A 20,864-nucleotide genomic window follows, 5' to 3' on the forward strand; every position below is an offset into this window, starting at 1 on the left:
ATAAAACTTCATGCCTGATGCACGAGGGTCGGGGATGAAAATGAAAGGAAGGCGCGAGGGGACATCATCATCTTGCTAAAAGTTCAAGAAAGAAAGAAAGAAAGAAAAAGAACGAAGGAAAAGTAATTAGAATCACACAAGAATGAGAACACAGGAAGAACTTTTCGTTTTCTTCTTTAATTCGTTTCAACTTAGAACATAAGGACGCCGTTTCTCAACGAAGAAGTTAAGATCATATTACAGCCTGAATCCAGGTCAAGATGGTTGCTAGGTATTCTAAAATTGAAATAATTCTACACAACTTCGATAATGACTCCTTATTTTAGTGAAATATTAGAAAAAGAAGTCTGAAAAAGTAATACTTTGTTAATGTGTAGTAGAACACTCTGATTGGCCGCCAACGAAAGTTTGTTTGGAACTCCGTTCCCCTAGGCTTATGTTCTCGTGAGGCAGACAGAGAGGACTGCATCTGTTAATGACCGTCACCTTAGTTCTAGAGAAGCCCCGCGTAGTGTAGTCACTAGAGCCTTTCAAGTGTGGCCCTATTGGCGCTGCTGTCGATGCCTGTTTACCCGTTCCTCCCTCAAAAGAGGACAGATAAGTTACTGTGGCCGAGATCCTTCAACGGGGTTGCCACAATAAATTATTTTACGCACTTCGCTGTGCATTTTTGTTAGCTATTCTAAGTAGCCTAGGATTTTCACTTGCCAAGATCAAAATAACTGAATGACAAACTGACAAGACAGCCAAGGTCATTCACTTCTTTCCCCAAAGCAAAGGGAGAGTTTCCTCCGTAAGAAGCTGGCGGGGGTGGAGCCGAAGTATGTTTCACATATTTTCCGAGGGTACACTTGAAATAGAAAGGTTCTAACGCTCTCGCCTTTGGTGCGAGCGGGCCCTAATTTGATTCCCAGTGGGCACACTTGGCCGAAAAATTTTACAAACCTTTTCTCTTCACGCCAGCCATCCCGAGTGAGGTTTTCCTCGTTAACATCGGACAAGTGCCGAAATAAAACTCAAAAACAGTCCCAGGCTGCTTCTCCATTCCTTTCTTCTTCCCCGATTCTCCGGGCAGTGTAATCGCTGAGTAACATCGTACGTGACAGGCTAACATGGCCGTAGATGCCGAAAGCCTGGGAATCTAATTTCTAATTCCAAGTTTAGTTCTAAAATTCCATTCCACTCCTGGTGTGTTGTTTTCTGGAGAAAATAGAAATAAACAAGCCTTTATGGCACTAAAAAGTATGCCATTCGTTGATAATTTGTATTCTGTTAAAATAGGTTATTTCTTTATTTATGAACTGTGGGAAGTGTTTATTTCTTTATGTAAAAACATACATTGTTTCATAGTACACTACATCTACTGTCGTTTAATTTCTTTAAGCAGTGACACACAATCTATTTGGAAGTAGAGTGGCCCCGTGTAGCGTAGTTGCTAACGCTCTAATCTTTGGTACGAGCGGTTCCGTGTTAGATCCCCAATGGAGGCATTCGGTCTAAAAGGTGTAAAGGGTCAATCCATGCTAAGTAATCGAGAAAAAAAAGAAAAATTGCCGCTAGACCTTTTCAAAAAAATCTAATTCGTTCAGAAATGTTGAGTCGATACAAGAGTACTTCAAAAGCACAATTAATTATTTTTTACATCGCATGACGACGCAGCGGATGCCACCATTTTGCGTTTTCTCGATTTCAGACATTTATGTTGTTTTGAGAATCTCAGCATTTATTTGTCCTACCAAATTGAAAATTGCTGGACGTCTGCAATTTGTACAGAGCTAAAACTTTGATCTCTCCACATTTTTGCCTAAAACCACTTGAAAGTGGTGAAATCTACGGTAGCAACATTTTTGGACATTGAAAACATGTTTGGAAAAAGGAAACAACTGACATAGAGGTCTGAATTTGTGTGTGCATGTAGTACGGGGTCATAATAACTTTATACACAAAAATTTGCAGACCTGTAGCTGCTCCCAAAGGCCTGAAAAAAAAAATCGTAAATTTGGGGAATGATCCCAAATCGGCATATTTCACTGTCCAATATCTCCAATGGGCCTGGATTAAAAAATCTGAAATTTTGAGAATAGTTACTCCTTTAGTACACCATAACACAGAGCAAAGCACTTTTGTTTTTTTTAGGAGAAGGGGGTCAAAGTATAAAGGAATGACGTCATACTCTGGGAGATGTTTTGTTCACAAATTCAACTGGAAATTCATTGTTGTGAAGTAAAACAAAGTAGGATGAATGGTTAGTCCAGTCAAGGTTCAAGTTCGTTTCTTTCCTCTAGTTGTGACTCACTGTCTTATGAAATCCACAGCAGCACTAGTGAAAAATGCCGCTATCAGTAGAAGGCGAGAAAAGTCGAAATGCACACTTGACAAAAAGTCCATAAGTACTCATTGCTGTTTGATACATCAATGATATGCAATCATGTTTGTTCTTGTTTTAACTGTCAAGTCATGCAGGAGACTGTTGTCCTTTCGCTTGATCTCTATTCCCCAGTCAGCCAACGCTCAGTCACTGTAAACACTGACGGAGCTAACCATTCATCCTACTTTATTTCACTTCACAACAACGAGTTTCAGTTGAATTTGTGATCAAAACACCTCCGAGTATGACGTCATGTCCAAAAATGATGCTACTGTAGGCCCTGATTTCACCTCTTTCAAGTGGTTTTAGGCAAAAATGTTAAGAGATCAAAGTTTTAGCTCTGCACAAGTTGGAGACGCCCAGCAATTTTCAATTTGGTAGGACAAATATATTCTGAGATATTTAAAACAACACAAACACTCAAATCGAGAAAACGCAAATTGGCGGCAGCCGCTGCGTCGCTACAAGATGTTTTAAAAAATCTAATGATCGTGGTTTTGAAATACTCTGATATAGTATAAACATCCATGAAAAAATTAGAATTTTTGGAGATGGTCGAATGGCACATGCTTGATCACTTAGAATGGATTGACTCTAAGGGCCTTATGCAGAGTAGTTTTGACGTATGATTAGCGTCATACTAAAGGCCTGACTACTGGAAGCAATATGTTAGTCGAACGTTTTAGTATGGCACTAATCACGCGTCAGAACGACTCTGCGTAAGGCCCTAAAAGTTTTTCTAGGCCAGCTATCCTAAATGACCTTTTCCTGGGTTTTCCTCATTCACACCAGGCAAATGCCGGGATGATAACCTAACATACAGGTTCCAAGCCGCTTTCTTCCCTTCCTGTCTTCAGATCGTGTGATCACCGAGGAACGTCACACGTTACTGGTTGAATTGGCCAATGATACCGAAAGCTCAGAAATCTAATTCCTAGTTTTAATTGTAAGTAGAATCCCGTTAGGTTATTTGGTTAGCCTACGCATCTTTGGCGTGAGAGGCCCGGTTTAATTCCCAACACAAAGCTCATTCGAATCCCACGTTAGGGATTCAGGGTGGCTCAGTGGTAGAGCGTTCACCTCTGGTGTTTGGGGTCCCGGGTTCGATCCCAGCCCCCGCCAAGTGAACTTTCTGGTGGACAAACACCGTGTTCGTGGGTTTTCTCGGGGTTCTCCCGTTTCCTCCCACTTTCTTCATTCCACCATTTCATTCATCTCTCATAATCACCGTCTCCTTTAGCCTAACCGGCATAACCGTGGGACGTAAAACTCAAAGATTTCATTTTTTCGAATCCCACGTTATGTTGTTCGTTCACTTCTCAAATAACCTTGGTGCTTAAAAGGACGCTAAACCCCAATCCAATCAAGTACTACTTGTAAGTAATAAAGTATTAGGAGCCATATGCAGAGTCCTTCTGACGTGTGATTAGTGCCATACTAAAGCATTCGACTTACATATGCTTACTGCAGAAGTCGGGCGTTTAGCATGACTCTAATCATTTGTCAAAACGACTCTGCATAAGGCGGAAGAGCTCCACTCAACGTCGGATTTCCGGCTAGGCAAACAAGGCAAGCTGGCGAGAGCCGGAAACGAAAAAATCAACATTTAGAACAACTTATTTATTTTCTATATTATTATTGTAACGTTTAGTTGAGTTTGGATGAATTAATTATTTTTAAGAGTTTTAAAAATACTATGGAAGTTTTATAGCCTATATATGCACATACTACCCTTCGCCCCCAGACTTCCGCATTTGCTGGGCCTATAGCGTCGCACTTTTCATATTTCTAATCTTAAGGGATTTCGAAATATAGCCATCTTATTATAACAATTGCAGTTTGCACGTTTCCACCCTTTTTTCTTCCCTTCTAAAGGGAACATTAAGAAAACACTCTGAAATATGTCTTTAATTAACATGTCTCTACTCTTACGGGATTTCGAAATATGGCCATGTTATTTGAACAATTAAAACCCCATACTTTTTCCTTCCTAAGGAAAACATCAGAAAACTTATTAATTACTTAAAGCCTAAACACCAATTTTTATGTCCCTAATAATAAGGGATTTCATGACATATCCAACTTACTTAAACAATTGCAACCACCGTTCTTTCTTCCTTGCCTTGTAAGGGAAATATCAAAAAGACGCTGAAACATTTCTTTAATTATTTTAAATGAAAGAGCTAAATACTGAATTCCATGTCTCGTATTTCGAAATTTTGGAATCCAATTATAACAATTCTAACTTCAATCTATTCCTTCCCTTCTAGGGCAAATAAAAAAAAAAAAAGTAAAATACATGTTTAATTATTTTAAATGAGACGTGTAAATATTGCATTTCATGTCCCTAACCTTAAGAATTTCCAAGATATAGACATCTTATTATAATAATTTTAATTCCTACATTTTTCTTCCTATGTAGGCCTAGGTTCCATCTACGAATTTCAAAAAACGCTGAAACACATTTCTAATAATTTTAAATGAGAAATCTGTATACCAAACTAGCAGCGTTCACCCCGCTTCGCTGCGGTCACCCCGGAACGCAATAAACTTTGTTACTTAGATAATTTTTACTTTTTCGCTTTCAAATTGCAGTAAATGTTAACATTATAGCGCCTGTCATTTATGTTAACCCGCCGAGTGACACGGTCATGCGGGTTGCATATAAATACGTTTATTTTTATACCTATGATGAACTAACAAAGGATTTGTACGTTATGGACACTTGAATGGTCAATTATCTCAAGACACTGGTAATTAAAAATTAAAGTGATATGATAAAAACCATCTAGGGTCCAAATCCTAATAACCCCCCAAAAATGAAAGAAATTGGTTCAGCCGTATTAGCGTGATGAGCTAACAAAGGATTTGTGCGTTCTCTTTTATATAATAGACTAGCAGCGTTCACCCCGCTTCGCTGCGGTCACCCCGGAACGCAATAAACTTTGTTACTTAGATAATTTTTACTTTTTCGCTTTCAAATTGCAGTAAATGTTAACATTATATCGCCTGTCATTTATGTTAACCCGCCGAGTGAAGCAGCGTTCACCCCGCTTCGCTGCGGTCACCCCGGAACGCAATAAACTTTGTTACTTAGATAATTTTTACTTTTTCGCTTTCAAATTGCAGTAAATATTATTATAGCGCCTGTCATTTATGTTAACCCGCCGAGTCACGTGGTCATGCGGGTTGCATATACATACGTTTATTTTTACCTATGATGAACTATGGAGACTTGAATGGTCCATTATCTCAAGACACTGGTAATTAAAAATTAAAGTGATATGATCAAAACCATCTAGGGTCCAAATCCTAACAACCCCCCAAAAATGAAAGAAATCGGTTCAGCCGTATTAGCGTGATGAGTTCACAAAGGATTTGTACGTTCTCTTTTATATATATAGATTACATGTATCTAACATTCAGAAATTCCAAGAGATGGGCATTTTAAGATAATAATTGCCACCCACCTCTCATTCCCAAGAATTTTCAACATCCTTAGTAGGACCTTACATCACAAATCCTATGTCCTGTCGAGATTTTCGCAAGATGCTTAAATCTGCCACTTCTCTCGCTCTTCGTTTGCGTCACATCATTGTCGAGGATCATGTGAGGCATTGAAACTTAAGAAGCGGATACAACCGAAAAGATATTTTCGTGCCGTTTTCGAATATTTTTTGCCTATTTATATATACAAGTTGCCTATATAGAAACTATGAATAAGGATATTAATAAATAATAAATAGAACATTTCCCTAATCCAGTTTACAATATCAGAAATTACTCAAGATTATAACCACATTCATTAATTGAAATGTTACAGTGAATGCAAGCATGCGAAATCAAAGAGAGATAAATGAGTTTAATAAATTACTACATAATAGCAATCAACAAAAAAATATCTCGCAAATAAAATTTTCATGGATATATAGAAATACCTGAATAAAGATAAGAAACAGTGGCGGCTCTTGAAGGAAACCACACAGATAGCTAAAAGGTGGTAATGGTTTTGTCGCTACAACATAACGAAAGAAAAATTACCTAATGTTATATTTTTTAATTGTACGTTTTATAGATGTGACATCTCTCAAGAGCCACCACTGATAAGAAAAATACACTTACCTCATTTTACTTTGAAATCGAAGGTGTTATCCATATCCACGCCTTCTTTAGGTGATACTGCACCCTATCTGGGTTTTTGGCTCGCACATTTAAAAGGCACGCAAAAATAAATGTTCGCGTTAGAAGAGATGTATCACAGTGACTTTCATTCTTTTTAACAAGCAGAATAAAATTTCAGTAGAATATTTTCTCGTGCTGCAACATACACTTGATATTAGTTGGTTGTCTTTATTTGGCACCCTTGATTTTAATATAACAAGCGGCAATACATAATATGAGTCATTGATCACTTGCATAAATGCAGGTGTGCTCTTTTCCTCGAATGCTACGGTATGGTCTGTGTAATATGATTCTTGACCTGAAATTTAAGGCACACGTTCATTTCTCCATCGTCCAACTAACAGACTCTCCACAGCATCCCTATCTATATTTTCCCCACCAGGAAATGTAAATTCATTCTGTAGAAAGTGCTTACATAGTACCATCAGTAAATGGGGAGTGTCAGAACAAGTCCATTCTACTATTGGGCTCACAGAGATTAAATTATGAGTTATTATGATCTACTTGAATACCTCTCATTGTGTTTCTTTCTTTCTTTTTTATGCCAGGAACACTACAAAAACTTTGAAGCCAGCTTCATGAATTGATTAATTAATTTTCATTACTAGTGTCCCTCTCTTTTACATAAAATCACAGCAAATAATTTGTTTAAAGTTTCTACATAATCCACGTAAAATAGAGACTAATAGTTAGCAATAAGGGTAAATGAGAAATTCATGATATTTCGGATATATAAATCACTTTTATGATAGAGCACAAAACTCTAATTATACATGGTGATTCTTTATAGGGTTTACAACTTCAATCAGTTAAAATTTTTTATTGGAACCTTCTTCTATCATAGAAAGAAGTCAAGTGGCCTATAATCTGGAGACCGTGGCCGCCAGGCAATTGGTTCACCACCACCTATCCACTTATCTGGAAAACACTGATCAAGAAATTCCCTTACGTCTATCAGGTACTGCGGCGAGGCACCATCTTGTTGCCACCATAGGCAGCCATCGTGGTCATCTTCATCTAACTGTGCAACAAGGAAGTTCTGGAGCATATCAAGATAGACGATGCCGGTGACGGCACTCTCAGCAAAGAAGAATGGTCTATACACCTTTGCTCTGGAAACAGTGCAAAACACGTTCATTTTGTGGCTGTCACGAACCAGCTCTACGTGCGCAGTGAATTTTCCGTGCCGCAAATATGACAATTGTGTGTGTTGATTCGGCCGGAAAGATGAAAAGTTGATTCGTCACTGAATACCATGTTGTTCAAGAATGACTTATCACCATTAATGCGATCCAACATGGTACCACAGAATTTATGTCGGGTATGTTTATCCACTTCACTCAGTGCTTGAACCAAGGACAGACTGTATGGCTTCATAGACAAATGTCTACGCAATACCCGCCAAACAGTGGTCTGAGGGATACTAGTTTCTTCTGATGCACGTCGTGTAGATTTTCGAGGACTGTGGACAAAACTCTCCCTAACTGCTTCCACCATATCGTCAGTCACGGGTAAGCGCCCTGGAGCCTTTGTATGCCACACAGAACAATCTGTTTCAACAAATGTGTGACGCCATTAGTACACTGTTGGTCTGTTGGGTGGTTCTTGCCATATTGTGTGCGAAACGTACACTGTACATTCGTTGCTGACTTCGTTTCTTCAAATCAAAACACGCACTTAGCTCTTTCCGCACCAGAGAAAGTTTCCACTTTCGACTGGTGGCGCCGCATGTGGTCAACTCCGCAACTACTCACTAGGTGAGAGAAACTTGAAGAATTTTGCAGTATAATGACATATAAACCAAGACTGTACGTAATTCCAATAAAGAATTATAACTGATTGACGTTGTAAACCCTATCAAGAATCATCCTGTATAACCGTTAAAAGCGTTTGTTTTTAACTACTTACGAGGCATTAGATTTGTGATTGTGATTAAGCAATTTTCTCAAATATTTTATTTCTTGATTCTTTGTATTTACACTACATTGCAGTGCGGCATTCCTCGCTTTGAGGTTGATAATTTCCGTTTTGAGATTTTTATTCAACTGCTTTATATTCGTTAATTTTTCTTTCAGTTTATTTATTTCCGGGTTAAATTCCTTATCTAGTCCTCTCTTTCCCGGAGAAGGTGTAGATAAGTTTTCCAGTGCCCGTTTTCTGATTTCCCGTGCTTCATATCTTATTGTCCTCTCATTTGGAACATTTGAAGATGAAACATGAGCTTCATCATAATTTGTTTCATGTTGATCGCGTGTTGAAGCTGGAATATCAAGCTGAAGTGTAGGGACTGCATCTGCTTTTAAAATTTTCTTTGGTGGCAAACCTAGGAGTTCAGATCTCAAGTCCCGTACATAGCATTCTTCTGTGAAATGCACACTGCAAATAGTTGCGTTTCTGACGTTTATTTTATCTTTCCTTTTACACGCATGAACCCACTGCTTAACAAGATAATTTTTTGGAAAACTATGATACACAATACCTGTACCTTGTGTTTTCCTATTATGATTAGCACACACAGCTACAGAACAACAAGGCATATTTTTTTTGCACGCACAAGAAACACTATACTAAACACGAACACAAGTAAAGTAACAGTTGACACACACATTCATGTTCATCACGTAATTTTACAATTTCGTTTTCAGTAATGTACAGCTAAGCCTTGGGAAAATCTTTCACGATAGCAACTTTCACGACGATCACTAATGTTAATTCACTTGCTTGTAAACACAGTAGAATGGCACTTCCAAGAGAATTTACCGCCAAGATGCAGAAACACATAATTCGAAAAGCAAAAAACTAAACTAAATCAAAGTTTCTTTCTACTACTAACGAATCTTAGTATGGCGAACCAGACAAACAACAACAGAAACAGGTAGCTTGGACAAGATGAAGGTGTGCTCGATAGTGACGTAAATGTGCAGAGCACGTTTGGTAAGGTTCCTGCGCATAGCTATGAGTTCCTCCCTCCCTTCTTGTTATTATATTAGTAATGTTACTAGAAAGAAACTTAGTGTAGGGAATAAAAAAAAAATAAAAATCATCCTTCATATCAACGATGGTTTTAGTCCTGCACTTAATAACATTAATATATATGCAGCCCGATTTAATGTTTGGTAATTTTACCAAACGAGTTCCATTTGCATTGTTACTTTGCGAAATGTTTAAAAATGTTCGTAAAAATTTCAATTCATTTAACACTTTATTTAGCTACTCAATGCCAAGAGAACTGTTCTTTCTTTCTTTTTCTTTTGTTTTCTTTTTTATTTTATTATTTTATTTTAAGTTTTTGTTGGTTGTATCACTCCGAAATTCGTCTTAACAAGGTCATTTACAGGCATAATCCAGATAACAGGAGAAAACAGTGTTGCCGATTTTTGTCAACAAGGAAGTTGCTTGCACGCCTACGGAAAATAATGTATTCAAGATTATGTTATGATAGCAGTTGAATATTTAATGATTGTATTGCAAGTGTATATCAACTTAATCCTTATTATTTGACAGAGGATAATAATCCTTCGTCGTGTTGATACAGTGAATATAATGGAGGACGATGATGTTACAGAGATAGCTCACAATTATGTAAATACATCTGCCGTCTTTTTTGATAAAGGAAGAGTAAGTATGAGAAATTTTTAAGGTTATAGTTAAGGAGCCGTACTTCCCATTTAGGGAAGGACGAGAAACGCCATACTTTCAGGAATTATTCATTGACTATCTAGGATGTTAAAAAGTAGGTAATAGACTGAGTTCTTGCCCTTGTACTTAGGGTGTTTACGTAGTGCAACAGTATGATCGTCGTGATCTGCGTTTCTTCTGTGTTCTATTACCACTTCTACATAAAATACCATAAATTTTTAGTAAGAAGTATCCATGTGTACAAGACATGCGATATGCGTTAAATCCCCCCCCCCTTACACACATAGATAAAGTACAAGGGCACTACACATGCAGATATGAAGTACAGGTACGTTCTGTTTTATTTTCGTATCAGTCGATAAGTAAATCAAAGTCGCTTTTTTACCCCCTTGGTAAGTTCGTAGATACTCAATGAATAATCCCTGAAAGTATGAGCGTCCAGCTCCTTCGGGGATTGACGCGGCTTTACGTATACTATATCCGTTATTTTTATTGGAAGGTACTGTTTTTATATTTTTATTCGTGCCTGTTCAAGTTATCAAATTGACTACCAGAGAGATAACTCAGTGTGTGACAGTAGTTAAGTTGGTTTAAAATAGATTAACATACATATTAGTATTTAGCCAATAAAGTAAGATTTGGTACGTGGTGGTTTAAGGTACAAACATTAGATTGTGCTGTGTCGTTATACAAGCTTCTGTCGCCAGTTGATATTAATAGTTCCACTTTGTTTCATATGAATAAAGCACTGTTGCGATCGTTTTACTGTACTTCTGCTACATAGTTCTGCATCAGATTACCATTATTGTTACTCTGATACTGACAAAAGTAGAGTCCTACGTGGGTATTAATTGCGTATGTTCTTCTTTTTATTTTTGGAGTATGTTTAGTACAAGGGGTCCAGAAGCACGTAAAAAACACAAAATTTACAGGAGAAAGGAATGATGCAAGTACTTAGACGTAACATAACGTAACCAAATCTAACTTAACCTAACATAAACTAACCTAAGCTAACCTAAACTAAACTAATATTAGTAGAAATAAGCGAAATTCTACCATTTTTTGGAAAATTATGCGGGACCCGTACACTAATGTAACATAAACTAAACTAACCTAACCTAACTTACCCTAAACTAACCGAATGTAAACAGAAATTACCAAAATTGTAATATTTTTGAGAGAAAAGAGCTGGATCCCTACTGCTAAACATAGGCCTTATTTTTTTTTTCGGAGAAGGGATCGTTGGCCTATGTTTCGTTGTAGAGGGGCAGCTTAATTTTCGAACAAATGTTAAAATTTCGCTTATTTCTGTTAATGCTACGTTACGTTAGGACTAACTAAAGTTGTGTAGCCGAGTCAGGGAAGGGCTTAGCTGATGGGTCCGTGGGGTTGCGTCCCAAGGGAGCAAACACGTCAACGACAATGAGTACGTAAGTGAAGTCGGTTACAGCGCGTAAGTGAGAGTATTGAAAACAGGTGGATTTTTAACAACGATACGAGCTTTAATACTGTAGCTTTGTCATGATTTCGTACTAATAACGCTCCACTTGTAAACATAAGATACGGTTTCTGTATCCTGTGCAGAAATACACAGCCGTAGTGGGCATCTAGCAGGCTAGGTTGATTAGGTTATACGTAGGGCTATATATATAATTGTATAAAACTGAAACACGATATAGCACATCCTTAACATATACGCGCCATTTTCACACTGCCTTTCCCACTACTAAATCATAACAAGTATACCTCTCCGTGAAATAATTCCTTCCTTATGTACAATGCGACTTACAACATCAACCACCTTCGTGTCTTCAACTATTCCCCTAACTTTTCACTCACTCCTCCTAACAAACCAAAATAAATTCTCTAATTCAGCCCGTAAAAAAATAAAAAAAATCAGCTATACAGTAGTTAACCCCGTTTCCATTACTTCAACTCATTTCTCTTGTAAATATTTTATTTTTTTACGTACTTCTGGCCACCTTCATCCAAATAGCTATAACCCAAACCGTCTCTTAGTATGGAGTATATTTAGTTGTGAACGGGTATCCTATTTTCGGAAAAAATGTTAAAATTACGCTAATTTGGGTTAAGTTAGGTTAGATTCGGTTATTTGCATCACTGTATTCATACACGCTTTCGTACGCTTCCGCTAACTACCAATAATCCCTACAGCTCTCGCGTATCTCACTTCAATGCAATATATTCCATTGACCTCTCAAATTACACACGAATCAATTACGGTACCCTTATGTAACATTAACTCATTTTTCCTGTATATCTTCTGTCTTTCACTTACTTTTTATGGACCCCCACATCTAAATATAACCTTTCTATACAAATTAACATTTCTGTTTTATTTTGCTGAAGAATAATATAAATACCCAATTCTACCTGCAAATTTTCTATTCGGTAGAGCGAAAAACCACACAGAAACAAGTGCTAAGTGGTCACTACAAGCAAAATTTCTCTAAATTCAAGACAGGCCGTAGCTGGGGACATGTAGTTAGGTGGGTCCATGTATAACAGGTGCATTATCTACGATGGATATGCGCGTAAACGAAGACAAGTGGAAAAAACGTTCACCAACTTATTCCAAGTGCGTCACTACCAGCTAGCTTTCGAGTATAATTATACTTTTTTGACTGTATTTGTAGTGTACAGTTCACCTATACAGTGGCAGATCTAGCCTGGGGGTAGGAGGGGCTAGGCCCCCCAGCTTTTGAATGACAAAAATGATTGGAGGTATTATTTATATATTTTTGAAAGTTTATAGTAAACTCATGATATACTTATCTAAGTAGGGTTTCTGGTTTTCCCCCGTTTTACCTCCTAGATCCGTCTCTTGACCTATATCACGAAATTAAACATATAAAATGTATTTGAAGTGAAAGAAGTAAAATGTTGCATAACCTTTTCTTTAGCGATTGCATCGTATACATTGATATTTATTGTTAAGTATTACCGGTGCAGATTGAGAATAGGTCGTCATTAAAATGGTAATGTTTACAGTTAAAATGAGTAACTGCATATAAAACAGGACGGTATTGGATATTAATTTCTGTTCTTGGAGTATTGTTGCACAGTGTATTTAATCTGTATTTTTATGTTTCCAAGAGTGTAGGGTTATTATTCTCAAACCGCGACGTTAAAATAAGTGAGCCCATCTAAAAGGAGATTGTATTATGTAATATAAATAAGAAACAACTAGAAGCCCTAGAGAAACTCGAGTCACTGTGAAAATTACATTAAGGTACTAAAAAAATAGAACATAACAAGCCTAACATATCTACTAACCTAACCTACTCTACTCAGGTAACCTAACTTACACTGCCTACTAACTTAACCCACTCTATCAATTTAGTATACCTTACTCTACTCTACCAACTTAACCTACTCTGCTCTGTTAACCAACCCTACTCTACAGTAGCACACCTTCATTTTTTTTTTTTTTTTTTTTTTGCATCAACCATCATTTTCATGATACACCAATTTTCACATATATTATCACTCCGTACACAGTTATTTGCGCTTGCGCCATAAAAATCACAGTGCAGAATGTCTTAGAAAAATCATTTAAAGCCAGAAAATGAAATATATATATATATATATTTTAATTTGACGACGTATTCTCATTACATGGTATTACATACCTTAGAGGTATGTTGCTCACATGTTTTTATTACTTAGTATTCTATGAAAGCAATGGTAGAAGATTATTCTGTAAATCTTCCAATGCATAATCTCTTGTTCTCAATTTTCTCAGGGGGGGGGGGACGCAGTGGCTCAGTGGTAGAGCGTTCACCTCCGATGCTTGGGGTCCATGGTTTGATCCCAGCTCGCGCCGTGTGGGCTTTGTAATTGACAAACACCGTCCTCGTGGGTTTTCTCGGGGTTCTCCCGTTTCCTCCCACTTTCTTCATTCCACCATTTCACTCATCATCATCGTCTCCTTTAGCCTGACCGGCATAACCATGGGACGTAAAACTTAAAGATTTCATTTCTTTTTTTTTTTTTTCAATTTTCTCAGGGATAGGAAACCATGTTACTTATCATCATAAGTATTCCGCTATTATTTGCAGGTCATTTCCCACAACTGAGAAGCTTTCATACACCATGGTCTTCGGCTAATATCGTCATCTGCACGTACGACTCTTCTGTTTTAATGTCGTGTATCAACTGTAATCCTCTTTCGCCCTCACCCTGTTTTTTCCTGTTACCGCACCCTCTTTCATGTCCCTTATGATACATTTCCTTCGCAGACAATAGTCCAACCAACTTCTCTTTCTCTTTTCAATTACAACTAAACTTGACTTTTTTTCTCCCTTTTTATTACTTACACTGTTTCATTCGTTTTCCGTTGGACCTAGCTGATCCTTTCCATTCTTCTCCACACCCACATTTCAAAAGCTTCCAGTCGTTTTTCATGGCGTTTTCCCCATAAAGTACCCTAATTCGCACGAATTTTTTTTGTCTTTTTTCCTTAGTTCATCATCCAAACGCCCACAAAATAGACTTTTCTTCCTCATAAAGGCTTCTTTCGCAATTACTATCCTTGCTTTTATTTTACAATCGCCTTTCATGTCATCACTTATAATACTACCAAGGTATCGATAACTATTTACCTGTTCTATTTTCTCCCCCCCCCTTCCCCCCGCTGCTTCTATATTTGACACCGACTCGCTTCGTTCCAATCCAATCACTATGGTTTTATTTCTTCCCATATTCTTCATAGCCCGTCTTCAAGTATTCTACATTATTAATTTTCTTCTCAGACTTCGCAACAAGCACCATTTCGTCTACAAACTGTGTAGCCTACACCTAACATTCTATTTCCTACCGAAATACCGTCTTCTTTACGTAGCCTCTTCACTATCTCTCCAATATTAATATTAAATAACGTCGGCGAGAGACAATATTCCTGTCGAAGTCTCCTCTATCATTTGTTCCCCTATTCTAACTCTTATTTGTTGATATGTAAGTTTGTTATGAGTCTTCGATCTTTCCATTCCAACCCAACCTTCTTTAGAACTCTCATTAACAATTTCCATTTGAACCAGGTCGTAAACCTCTCCTACATAATAAATACAATATACACACTTTCCCCTTTTTCTACACACCTTTCACCGATTACTCTAAATAAGTCAATTGCACTTTCACCTCTCCTAAACCCGAACTTTCCTCCTTAACTTCTTCATTCGTTCTTTCTTCCGCACAACCTTCTATTCAGTATCTGAAGCATAATTTTGCTGCATGCAACGTGAAACTATAGTCGTCACATCTCTCTAGATTCGATTTCTTAGTCAAGGTATCATAATCCTCTTCAGGAAATCTTTTGGCTATTCTCCTGTTTCATATATTTGATTGCAGAGTTGGAGCAATTCTTTCTTTCCCTTGCCTCCCATATTCCTAATGAATTCGATTAATATATTATCTATCCCGGTTGCCTTTCATTGCTAATCTCGGATGTAGCTTTCTCAAACTCATCCCTAAAAATATTAAACTCTTTATCATCCTTCCTACTTTATTTTCTGCTTCAACATCTAGACCACATGATTTATTCCTACTCTTTTATAAGCCCTCAACATCAGGGTGAAAAAAATCATGATTTTTTTTAAAAAATCATTTTTGTTGATTTTTTTTTATTTAAATCGATTTTTTTGATTTAAATCAAATCTTTCTCCTCGTATAATACAAGTCACGAACTGAAGAAAAAGCATTAGGAATTAGTATTAAATGCTAATTATGCCATTTAAGTGAAAGTATTGGAGTTGAATTTTGAATTATCCCCAATCGTTAACCTATATCAATCCCAAACAATGTTTCTTAACCCTTTTAAATTATGGCTCTTTTTAAAGGTAAATTATAGACTTTCAGTCAAGCAGCTACAGCATCATCCCTATTTATCCTAGGATCATGGTACATACATCACTCTCTTTAGAATAGGACAGCTTTTGAAACGATAACATTCACATTTCCTTATCATGTCCCTGAAGCGGGAAATTTTGAGAGTAATCGGCATTTTTTTTTTTTTAACTTTTTTTTAAATTTTGATTCCCTCTGTTACCGCACAGATCTCAAAATCAACTGGGAAATACTAAGGGGTGTACTAAATGTGCGTACAAAGTTTCAAGCTTCTATCTTGAGTAGTAAGGGTGAGGAAACTATTTAACAATGAGCTAAGAACATTCCCACAATGACCCGGATGTAATATAAATATTTCCTCAGACATCCCTATTTATCCTACGACCATGATTTGTACATTATTCTCTTCAGAATAAAACAAATTTTCAAACGGTACTCTTCAAATGTCTCCATCATGTATCTGGGGCGGGTAAATCACGAAAAAAGGAATTTTCTGTAAAAACCTCTTTTTTTAAAAAAAATACCCCTGTGGGCCCCTCCCCCTGTTTTAAGGCAGAGATCTGAAACAAATCTGAAAAATACTGAGGGGTGCACTGAATAAATGTGCAAAATTTCAATCTTGTACGTGCAAAAGTAAGCCCGCGAAAAATATTATTCCCCAAATACCCTAGATTCCCGTATAAAACAGGATCTCAGGTAACAGTTTCCTGAGACATCCCTATTTATCCTAGGAGCATAGTACGTACATCATTTTCTTCAGAATAGAACAGCCTTTCAAACGGTACCGTTCATAAGTCTCCATCTGAGGCGGGAAAATCACAAAAAAAGCTATTTTTTGTTAAAAATATCCTTTTTAAAGCATTTTTTCCCCTCTGGACCCCGCTGTTTACACGCAGATATCTGAAAACATGTGAAAATTTTTAAGAGGTGCACTGAATGAGTGTACAAAATTTCAGTCTTCTGAATGCAAAATGTAACCCGCCCAGTAATAATAATAATAATACGCGTAACAAAAAATATCTTTTTAAATTTATGACGTCAGTCTTGAAGAGCCTCCAGTCTTGAAGAAAGCAAAGTAAAAAACCGTATTGGTATTTTTTTTAATTGAATAATGAAGATTCTACCCTATCACCTAAAACTAGGTGATATAATTTAAAAGGTTAAGCATTAAGGAAAAAGTAAAGCAACGTTTATCTAAATATCACTTCTTTTCACAAAAGTTACTGATATTTGGCAGAGGCCTACCGGTATTTTTAAAAACTCAGAACTAGCTTGCGGCATGAAATACATAAATTTCGCCTAAAGTTATAAAATTAACAAAATAATAATAATAATAATAATAATAATAATAATAATAATAATAATAATAATAATAATAATAATAATAATAGAGAAGAGATAGGACCCCTCTAAATACGCCCTATTATCTGGGAGCAAACAAACAGACACGCACAAAAAAGAATTTTCGTCTTAAATGTCGATGGTGATTTCCCCGTTGGAATAGTTAACGATTTTAAAACTCAAACCCAATGTTACGAAAAGAAGAAAGCAGGATTGCTCCGTTACCTGTTCAAAACGGTATTTTCCCTAATCATCCTCTGCATGACACTTGTTTTCATACTATACTGTACATTTGAGTCTCATTGTATTATGATTATTAACTTTCATAATCGAAATAACAGAACAGAAACGGGATTTTACTTACTTTCACTTTAAATTAATTTATTTTGGAATTCGATTTAAATCAACGATTTTTATTTAAAAAATCAAGTGATTTAAATCGTGATTTAAGTCAATCCACCCTGCTCAACATATTCTTTCCATCTTCCTAAGATTTCAGTTCCCTTGCTGGCTACCCTCACATTCTTTTTTTCTACTCTGCCGTCGTAACATCCTCTTGTCTCCTCCGAAGTTCCTAGATTTCACATCCTTGAACGTTTTCTCATATTTCCCAACTCTTTCTAATTCTTTTATGTCCTTACATTTTCTTTTGTAAAGCTCTTCCCTTGCTCTATCTATTTTCCTTCGTAACTTGTTGTTTAACTTCTTGTACATTTTTCTGTCCTCTTTTGTATTAACTTGTTTCTACGCTTTCCTTTCCTTCATTTTTTGCAACATCTGTTCTGTAACCTTTAGCCGTTTTCTGTCTGCGGTAACCTACTACTTCTACAACGTGCTGTATGCGAAGTTTAGTGTGCTCCCACCGGCTCTTACTACTTGCACATCCCGTCTCCTCGTTTGAGTGAGTATTTTTCTTCGAAATTTCATACAAAAAGATTTCTTACTTCCTCACGTTTTGAACTTTTCAATATTCAGCTTGTTATATTCTTTCCTCCTGGCTACATTTTTCAGTTAAATTTCCATTTCGGCCAACACAGGGTTATTGTGAGGGAAAATGTCGATCCTTGAAAGAATCTTCGCGTACTTCAAGCTATTCCGATACCTGTGCGGAATCATGGGATTTCCATGTATATCTTATCCTCTTGTGACGATTGAACCAAATATTTGCAGCAGGGTTGGCTGGTTTAATGGTTTAAACCAGCTGTTTTTTTTTTTTTTTTTTTTTTTTTTTCAAAAACAACTGGTTTAAACCAAGAAAAAAAGGAAAGAAAGAAAAATGCTTTAAATTGTGTGAACTTCATGGTGACGTTTCCACATATCACCATTACGTTTATCTACTTTTCACCTTTTAATCAAGGGGTCCTATGTTCAATTCTCGGTAGAACCACAACCCATCTTTCAAGTTTAAACCAAGTAGCGATTCGAGGTGTCCCTTTAAGCGAAAGTCTTCTCCGTGATAACCTTGGTATTTCATAAGGATGTTAAGCCTAAACATGCGAAATGAAACCAAATTATGTATTTCTACGTGAATGGATGTCTGTTGTTTTATAAAGAAGTCAAGCTTGCCTCTTCTTGATAGAAATTGCCAAAATTTATCAACTGCCTACGTAGCTTCCAACATCAACTTGGATTTGACTTTGTTTTAATTTTATTGAATGATATCAACATACCAAATTTGTAGTTCATTACCTCAGTTTTAGCGTAGTGACTATGATACGTTGACCTTAAAATTTTACATACAAATACATTTAAAGTAATAACAGGATTTTCCCAATGGCTAAGGCGGGAGTTTCCAGATTTATATATAATACTACTCGTGTAACTGTTTATCTTTTTGTCCTTTTGAAATGACTCTTGACAATTATATTAACAAGTACGCCTATGTAAAGATCAATACAACATATTTTTATCAGGAGTCCTTCGTGGGTGAGTCGGCAATTGCATTTGTGACCAATTAATCTCGGTTTCATGTCCAAATGGACAATTTCTCTTGGATGTAAGTCGAGAAGCGGTTTGGATTCCGCTTTAAGCTTATGTGACCCCTTCCAGCATAACCTTGTTGCATAATAACACCAAGGCGAAACAAACTAATTTCTGTCCATATCTAATATAAATACATAGAGTAAATTATTTAAACAAAAAAAAAAAAACGGGTTTGATTCGTTATTAACGAGATCAAAGTTTTTTTTTTTTTTTTTTTAATATGAAATTATTTTTATCATTATACGTCAAGAAATGTACCAGAGACGAAAGTTAAATTTTGTTTTTCCTTTATACAGGTGTGCCGGTTAATGATTCTTAGTTTCTTCGCTGGATGGCGCTGGAAGCAAGTGTTGGTTCACAGTCTCAACTGTTATGTCAGTTTGTTGTTAGAACAGTACCTGTCAAAACGCTGTTGATGTGCAACTGAGTTCGAGTTAGCGTGATATTGTGTTTGTGTGGTAAACATGTTTAGTTTCAAAACCAAATAAAGAGCATGTGCGGTACATACTGCTTTTCTTGTCCAATAAATAAATTTTAAAAAACGAATGAAAACTGTCGTTAACTTTGTGGAAATTTATGGTGACAATGTCCTAACGTGAGACGCGTGTGCACGTTGATTTACACGATTCAAAAGTGGCGATTTCGACTTAAAAGATCGCCGAGTCAAGTTTCCAAGACGCTGAATTGCAAGCACTGCTGGATGAAGGCGATACGCAGACTCAACAATAAGTGGCAGGGGAGTTAAATGTTGATCGGTGAAATTAAATGAAAAAGCAAGAATCGGTGTGTGAAGTGTTGCTTTCTGGGTATAAAAGAAAGTCTTCCTTGCATCGGGTAGTGACCGGAGACGAAAAATGGATCTACTTCGAGAACTCAAGACGCAAAAAGTCATATGTTGACCCAGGCCAACCATCCACATCGACCGCAAAACCGAATCGCTTCGGAAGGAAGACAATACTGTGCATTTGGTGGAATACGAACTTCTGAAACCAAGTGAAACAGTGAATACTGTTCGCTACCGTCAACAACTGATCAATTTGAATCATGTATTGATCCAAAAGAGCCCAAATTGGGCTACAATTCACGGAAAGTTATTTTTGCAGCAAGACAGTGCCTTATCAAACACACAGCGAAAAACGAGAGAGACACCATTCTTGTATTTGGCTGGAAACTCTTGCCCCACCCAACGCACTCACCAGGCGTGCCCCTTCGGACTACCACTTCTTTTTATCGATGTCTAATGCACTTTCCCAGCAACACTTCATCAATTACGATGATGTCGAAAAACGGCTTACTGACTTTATCACCTCAAAATGTAAACGACTTTTCTAGGAGGTCATCCACAATTTTAAGAACAAATGGACAAAATGTATAGCTAGTAATAGCGCATACTTTGAATAAAGAATTTGTTACTTTTCTCCCAAGGTACTTACATAAAATAAGAATAATAATAATTAACCGGCATACCTATCTTACAAATGCTATG

The 20,864-nt window shown here is 36.8% G+C and overlaps 1 protein-coding gene across 1 annotated transcript in view; it reads left to right on the top strand.

Annotated features, from left to right (window-relative positions):
- The first annotated feature begins 9,683 nt into the window (after positions 1–9,683).
- Positions 9,684–20,864, top strand: part of LOC145694728 (leucine-rich melanocyte differentiation-associated protein-like) — a 58,745-nt gene continuing 47,564 nt past the window's right edge. The window contains exon 1 of the mRNA XM_081771291.1: positions 9,684–10,168. Coding sequence (XP_081627417.1) covers positions 10,094–10,168 — 75 coding nt within the window. The 5' untranslated portion in view covers positions 9,684–10,093. The remainder of the gene's footprint in view (positions 10,169–20,864) is intronic.

The sequence above is a fragment of the Thermobia domestica genome, chromosome 1 (genome assembly GCF_964235325.1).
Source record: "Thermobia domestica chromosome 1, izTheDome1.hap1.1, whole genome shotgun sequence".
In the NCBI taxonomy this organism is placed as follows: domain Eukaryota; kingdom Metazoa; phylum Arthropoda; class Insecta; order Zygentoma; family Lepismatidae; genus Thermobia; species Thermobia domestica.